Source organism: Triticum urartu, chromosome 4, assembly GCF_003073215.2.
Source record: "Triticum urartu cultivar G1812 chromosome 4, Tu2.1, whole genome shotgun sequence".
NCBI lineage: Eukaryota > Viridiplantae > Streptophyta > Magnoliopsida > Poales > Poaceae > Triticum > Triticum urartu.
Window position 1 is genome coordinate 52,971,352 of NC_053025.1, and position 7,408 is coordinate 52,978,759.

General features: G+C 45.4%; 2 protein-coding genes across 5 annotated transcripts; one reads left to right on the forward strand and one right to left on the reverse strand.

Moving 5' to 3' along the window:
* The first annotated feature begins 1,283 nt into the window (after positions 1-1,283).
* On the forward strand, positions 1,284-3,038 carry LOC125553513 (B3 domain-containing protein Os03g0622200-like). Its single transcript, XM_048717284.1, has 4 exons — positions 1,284-1,515; positions 1,651-2,107; positions 2,233-2,435; positions 2,565-3,038. The coding sequence occupies exons 1-4, from the start codon at positions 1,390-1,392 to the stop codon at positions 2,838-2,840; spliced, it is 1,062 nt and encodes a 353-aa protein (XP_048573241.1). The 5' UTR covers positions 1,284-1,389; the 3' UTR covers positions 2,841-3,038.
* Positions 3,039-3,478: 440 nt separating this feature from the next.
* LOC125550603 lies at positions 3,479-7,180 on the reverse strand. Of its 4 annotated transcripts, none has more exons than XR_007301706.1 (4): positions 6,956-7,180; positions 6,737-6,872; positions 5,484-5,553; positions 3,479-3,763 (listed from the first exon to the last, which is right to left on the reverse strand). XR_007301706.1 is itself a non-coding variant. In XM_048713625.1 (4 exons), the coding sequence occupies exons 1-3, from the start codon at positions 7,108-7,110 to the stop codon at positions 5,531-5,533; spliced, it is 276 nt and encodes a 91-aa protein (XP_048569582.1). In that variant the 5' UTR covers positions 7,111-7,180; the 3' UTR covers positions 3,479-3,763; positions 5,484-5,530. The 4 variants fall into 4 exon arrangements, 3 of the variants coding, with proteins under 3 accessions (XP_048569582.1, XP_048569583.1, XP_048569581.1); XM_048713625.1 differs by having other exon boundaries at positions 6,775-6,872; XM_048713626.1 differs by lacking the exon at positions 5,484-5,553 and having other exon boundaries at positions 6,775-6,872.
* Positions 7,181-7,408: the final 228 nt, after the last annotated feature.

The following is a 7,408-nucleotide window of genomic DNA, read 5'->3' on the forward strand; positions in this document are numbered from 1 at the left end:
CGGCAATGTTACAACGGCAACCTGTCTGCTTCAATGATGTTGTGACGGCCTGCTTTGACGACGACGATGGGTGCTTTGATAGCCGTGGTGATGCTATGATGGCAACCCGACTGTTTCGATGATGTTGCATCGGCAAGCTTCAGTAGCCGCGACAATGCTGCAACAAACCGCAATGACAACATGCTTTGAACGGTCACGACGATGCTGCGACCACGTACTTCGACCAGGACAGTGGGTGCTTCGGTAGCTGTGGTGATGCTACAATGGCAACCCAGATGCTTCGATGATGTTGCAACGGCATGCTTCAACAGCCGCGACAATACTGCAACGAACCGCGGCGACGGCATGCTTCGAACGGTCATGGCGATGCTGCGACCGCGTGCTTCGACAACCGCGGTGATGCTATGATGAAGGCACACGAAGGTCTAGTTGCTTCGACGATGTTGCGACAACATGCTACCCTGCTACGACAATGTTGTGACGATGTCACGACTATTTCGTCGACGCTATGACAGCAGCCCGGCTGCTCCGATGATGATGCGATGGTTCTATGCTTCGACGACGGCGGCGGCGGCGAAGGCGTCAAGAACACTACCCTAAGCATTATCCAAGCAACCATGACACCATGAGCTTGCTAGTAGCAAATCCAACAAACACCCACAGTCAAGAATATGGTGTTCTGGAATCTTTGTTTGCTACTTGCTACGTGTTTCCTCTTGAGAATACTTCATCACGTACATGCGTAGCTACGCAGGTAAACACCACGTGAGAAAGTAGAAACGAAATGGAATTGTTAAACAGTTACTGGGACCACTTAGCTTTAGGTGTGCGTCTAGCCACTACCACGGCTGCGCGGTCAGAATCAGATAGATGGGCAGCTTCGCGTGGGCACAGAGAGAGGCTTCGCCCCACAGCGATCGAACGGCAGTGGACGCGGATGATGAAACCAACAAATCATCCGACTGATTTTAAACATTTTCCTTTGTCTAGGCATAAAAATTAATTTGACAGGCAAAAATACAGTATGGTAATGTGTGAAAACTCCTTTTTTGTTTGTTCTAAGCTCGTCTCAATACTGGTGTAGATGCTTCTAATAATTTTTTGTAATAATCCTGGTTGCATTTTCGTTTCCGATACGAACAGACAGGTGAAGAAACGACCTTCCGACAGTTGTTACCCTGCCTAGCAACGTGTCACCCTGTCAGCTGGTCTACACATTGCCTTAGACTAGAGTGAGTAGTGTGCCGACATGCCGTAGTGCATTCCAGAGTCCAGTGCCCATAGGAAGCACCGTCTGTGCTATCAGAACACCAGGTGGGTTCTCATCTCTGACTGCACACCTCCATCCATCCATCCATCCTCTGTGATCTTTCCCAGATACCCTCCCAGATGCAGAAGATGGGCAAGAACTGCGAGCGGTGCGCGGAGTGGCAAGAGCATTGCTACTGGAGCCACATGGCTGATGAGAACAAGCACTTCTTCAAGCTCATGGCTGGGGACTTCGCCCAAAGCATGGTCAGGAATCTTCCGTCTGCCTCCCTCACTGCAGAGCTTTCTCCTTGCATTTGCTTATATTGCCTTTGTAAACTCAAGTGTGGATCTCGATTTATATCATCATTATGTTCATGATACTAGCTGTTCTTCCTGTAGAGCTTACCTGGTAGGTTTGCAAAGAACTTCAACGGGCGCATCTCTGAGGTCATCAATCTGAAGCCCCATAGTGGCAAATCTTGGAGCATCGAAGTAGCCGGCGACACCGACGAAGTAGTCCTCCGGTCTGGGTGGAAGGAGTTTGTCGATGACCACGGCATCGGGGAAGGAGACCGCCTGCTCTTCAGATACAGTGGAGCGTCCTCCTTTGATGTCCTGATGTTCGACTCGGCCGGCTGCCAGAAACCACCGTCTCCTCGCCCCGTCAAACGTCGTGGCTGTGATGACAATGACATAGCAGAGAACTCTGCCAGAGCTAAAGGTCGCCGATGCGGCTACCACGCTTCCAACAAGGCTGAAGAACGCGCACCGCATCCGCCTTCACCGGCGAAAGGCGACGGTGCTGGCCTGGAGATGACACTCTACAGAGGCACCGGCAAGAGCATTGCCCGGGCAGGTAAACATGATATAGGCATGCCATACGGTACTAATTCGAATGCACCAGTTGGAATTTTATGTGCAACTAATGTTGTAAGATGCATGTTATGCATTTATCTGTTGAGCCTGCTGCAGACCATGGAGATGTTGATATGAATCATGGTGAGGCGGCTGCCAAGAATAGGTATTACTTCTGCAAGAATGGGCCCGTGAGCGAGTTCCATCTGACAGAGGAAGACAAGGAGGAGATATCAAGCATCCCTGTCCCGGTCGAGCCGAGGAACCCGGTGTTCGTGAATGTGATGCACGCGAGCCATGTCCGTGGCACCACCCGGACCAGCATTGTGGTAAGTGACCTTCCTTCTGAAACCCAGACCAAGGTTGCAGATTGCAATGCCAATATATTCAGTAAATGCGGTGTTAAGAGCGGAATGCTAAGCTTTGTTCGGATCGCGCTGTGTTGCTTCCATCCGCAGGGCGTGTCCTCGGATTTTGCAGGTAAGTACCTGGGAGGGATCGGCAGAGAGATCGTTCTGCGGAGAGCCGGCGGGAAAGGGGGGTGGCACGTCCGCTACACAAGCGGAGACAACTGCCGGGGCTTCTGCGGACGCGGGTGGCGCGACTTCGCCCGCGACAATGGCCTCCTTGCACACGACGTCTGCATTTTTGAGTTCATGGAGGGTGCGCGGCGACCGGCGGCCAACGTTCACGTCCTGCGGAGGCTGCACGGCCGCTTCGTCCTGGTGCGCTGAACCTGATCTCTGCCTGTGTGAACTTATGTGCTCGACTGTACCCATAGAACTTACAGCTGTGTCACTGGAATAATAATAGAGGCTGGTGATACGAGCTTATCCCAGTAACCGTGATGTATTTCATACCTCCTACGGTGTATGTCCCAAGTTCACTTTTATCTATGTAAAACGGTATGCAGGTGCATGGAAGAAGCTTGCTGTTAACCTATAGGACAAAGATGTCACTGAGTCCCCTTAACTGTGGAAACATGAGAAAACCATACTCCCTCCGTTTCAAAATAGATGATCCAACTTTGTGTTAAAGTTAGTACAAAGTTGAGTCATCTATTTTGGAACGGAGGGAGTACTTGATAAGGGAAAAGGGAAAAGGATATAGTTGAGTCATCTATTTTGGAACGGAGGGAGTACTTGATAAGGGAAAAGGATATAGTAACAAGGAAAATGATTACAAACATGTCAATACCAGCTATTTATAAATTATACAAACGGAAATTTTAGATTCATAAATTTAAACGGTTGAAGACACAACACAATCTACAGTTTGGCTATCAATAACTATAATATATCGACAATCACATGTGGGCTTTCTTTGATTCCACTGAACTCCCACTTGCAAATTCGCTGCGAGTGTAGACTCATAGAGAAACAGCATGATACCGATTACGAATTAAAGATTTCAACATGCCTCGCAAACAAGAACCATCCAATGAGACATGTGCTGATCAAAAGGACGTTATTCATATATAAAAATATCAAGTAGAATGTCCGTTTGTCTAGGAGACAAAAACTAGCACCGGCAGTGGGGAGTTTTTTAACTTTGCAGAATCCAGGAAAAGGAACTGAACCCAGAAGAGCTTCCAAGGAGATGCACCCAAAAGAACTGTTGTATCCTTGCGAAGGGCAGCAACTCGTCCTTTAAGTACCTGCAAAACAAGGTTGCATGCCAGGTAGGTTCGACATGAAAATCATACAAAATATAGGCAGTACAAGATAAAAGGGTAATTTTTAGATAGGTCGGCGCATTTTATTCAAATCAAAGGAGGTTAGAACATGCTAGGGACTCAAAATCATAGCACATACTAGCAGGAAATAAAATTCTAACTAACAATACTTGACAGTAACATAAGATCTAGTTTATCTGCATTCTTGGAATAAACAGAACTGGAAAACCTTGGCTTGAAAGATTATTGGTTTCCGTTGTCAAATCGTCATATTTAAAAGATAGCACCCCCTAACCATGAAAGTTATGACGCAGCTTTTCTACGATATCTGACTATTTCAAGCCGGAAAGAGGATAACAGAACAGAAGATAATTTGGAAATGAATATGTGAAAACTCAGAATGATTTTGAATTTCACATAATAGCAAATACTGCCAACGGAACAGATTTCCCACATCACAAACACAGAACATGAGGCAGTACATAAAATTAAAAGCTATAATTTTCATAACCACGTCTAGTTATACAGCTCTTTATTTCGTCGTGGCTATTCAATTCACATTAACCATTTCTTACAGACACAAGATTGACAAAATAGCAGAAGTACACTGCTTCAACATCACCACCTTCAACATGCTTTAAATTGGTCGCTCACGTGTCATTCATCATCTCCATTTTCTAACAGCCCAACCACAGAAATCCTCAAATAAAAAATTTCACAATTCACTGTTATTTACTACTTTATGTGGAGATTAGTTAAAAAAGGAGTTTTTTGCACAAATTTACAGTCTAACATAATCCAAAGAGCAGTGCGGAAGAATTGGAGCCTGGTGCACATTCATAATGTACATGAGGACATAGTTCAATATGAAAGATGAAATGAAATCTAATGTGAGAGCCAATGCACTAATAGAATGGTTAGCATTTTGGCACAGTGGACCACTTAAGTGATAATTTACATTCAGGATCTTGAGACATAAGCCAAACATCCATATGTACTGTCTGCAAGAATTTAAAGCAGATTTCAGAGATTTATCAGACCAAGCGCATGATTACCAGTCTATCCCGGTTTGCTATTTCCATTTTTGGTTATACATTTTCCATCATATTATAGTTTCTATTCATGTTCTATGCGCATTAATACCAGGGTTCCATTTAAGAACCTCCCTCCCTTCCAAACAAACAATTTTCAGGGAAGAAGTGTGCCTAGGCACAACAGAACACCAAGTGCTTAATTGTGCTAGGTGTGCACATAAGCATGCCTAAGCATGCGCTTAGGCGAGATGCACGCTAGGCAGTGGCAAGATGCACAATTGACGCCTACCGCTTTTTTCCTTGCTATTTTCTACAGGTCAGGTGCAAAATTTCCTCTCCCTCGGGAGAAGCCATTGGTGCTTGGCCATCCCCTCTGGTATGTTTACCCTGTAATTTAACAATCCTTACATAACTATAAACTATTTCATGGTTATCCTTAACAATGATTAAGAGTCGCTCAACTAGTAATGATTAACCACGAGACTAGTCTATGAATCTTTTTTTGGCTTCCAACTGAAACCTCAACTACTCGTGTTGCAACTAGTTCATGAGTCAGCACACCGGCAACTAACTCAGATGTTTTCGACTCTTAATCTCTGATGGTCCTTGCTACACAATTCCTTTATTTTCTTGCTAACAAAAACAGTCATGGGAATAGAGAGACCTACATTATTTGACGCAATGGGTCCCAAAATTATTCTGGCTGTCCTCTGCGTCAACCATCTTTCCCATTTTTCCCTATCAAATCCCAATTTCGTATGCCCTTATATTAGTTGTATTGCTGCAATATAAATTCATCAAAAGAGCAAACAATGGATAGTTGGATATATCATCATGCAAACACAATTCTCCACTGCAATGCCTATTATGTCACTTAATGATAAAATCCTTAGCGAGGAAAATCATTTTTCATCCTATAAGCCATCAGTAGACCTAGCCTGAGAACCCGGGTATTATCCGGTTAGGTGCTAGGCGCCAACCCATCGTCCAGTCCACAAACATCGTTGCGCACAAACAGCACCACGAAAAAACAAGGAAAACAATTTGGCACACTTCAGGGAACAAACAGCACACACGCGACCAACTGAAGTCTGTCCGATGAAAAATTGGATAAGCACAAATCTAAGGGTAATTTAGGTTTGCAATGGATTATGACCGCCAAAGTCTTCTAACCACCCTACCCAAAGATTAAGCTAGCCTAATCGTCAAAAAGCTAACGCACATAATCCAGACAAATACCATTTCGCATTTCAAAGTAAATAATGACCAAGGTTTATTATGATGTAAGGTAGTTATGTACTTATGTTAACCTGGCCAAAGCCTTCTAATCGCCCCAACCAAGGATTGAGCTAGACTAATGTGCAATAAGCTAACCCACATAATCCAGCCAAATAACATTTCACATGCAAGGATATGCTTCTGATCAAGATGGTTCCTAGAGGTTAGTAATGAGTGTCCAAACAACACCGCAACAGATACAATTCATACATTATGTGGACAAACGCATCATGCATTTTAACCCCTTGAATTCAGTACGAAAAAACATTTCCAAATAATTCCAACACTGAATTATATTATTATCATGACTATAGTCATCAAGCAATTTCAACTCAACATGACATACTCAAATACAAATCACACTGTACATATGCATACTTCCATATTAAAACCTATTAGTACCAAAATGCACCATTGCAGTGATAGAGCAAATAACGGAAAACAATGGTCCGCAGACCACAACCCTCCGACCAGGAGAAATTTCAAGCCATGGTAGCAATCCTTCCAATGCACACATATCAAAGCATCACGCAAGTAATGATTGCAAAAACATTATTTCGTTCCCCAAAAATAATTATGCATCTAGAATGTTAAAGGGGCAGCTTGTGATGCAGGCAGGTACGATGTTTTCATGATAACTAACTTGTTAGCGATCCTGAGAAGTGCGGCAGAAGAGGGTACCCTGGGAGAGCTCACAGCACGCCCGCGCGCTCGCCGCGCAGTGCCCCGTCAGCCTTGCGGCAACCAACGCCGGCGACCCCATCAACGCCGCCAATGGCCTGCATCGGATTAAGACCACTTGTTACAGTCACATCACATCACCGATTTCTCGCGTATCGGGGAGGCATTTCGTCCCGACTACCTTGCGGCGGCGAGAGGGGAGGAGGGCGCCGAGGCAGGGATGCGACGGGGAAGGGCGGCGGGAATGGGGGCCGCGCGTACGCGCGGGACAGTGGAGGCGGTGCGGCCGCGGACGGCGGCGAGGAAGGAGCGGGAGGCTGCGCCGCGGAACGCCATCGCTAGGGTTTCGTCGGAGAAGGTGTGGACGGCGGTGGTGTCGTGCTGGGGAACTAGAAATGGCGAGGTTTAGGGTTTTACAAAAATGGTGCAGTTCTGGGCTTCTGGCCCATCTACCCCAGATGGCCCGGCCAGGCGCGGGAGGCCACGGCCTCGTTTCTATGTTTTTTTCACATACCGCTAAAAAATGTGTTTTTCACATTAAATGTGTATATAGAAAATGTCTCTCATGTATAGAAAAAATGAATAAAAAATACAATGGGTATGAAAGAAAGTTGATCATGTATTTAATTTTTTA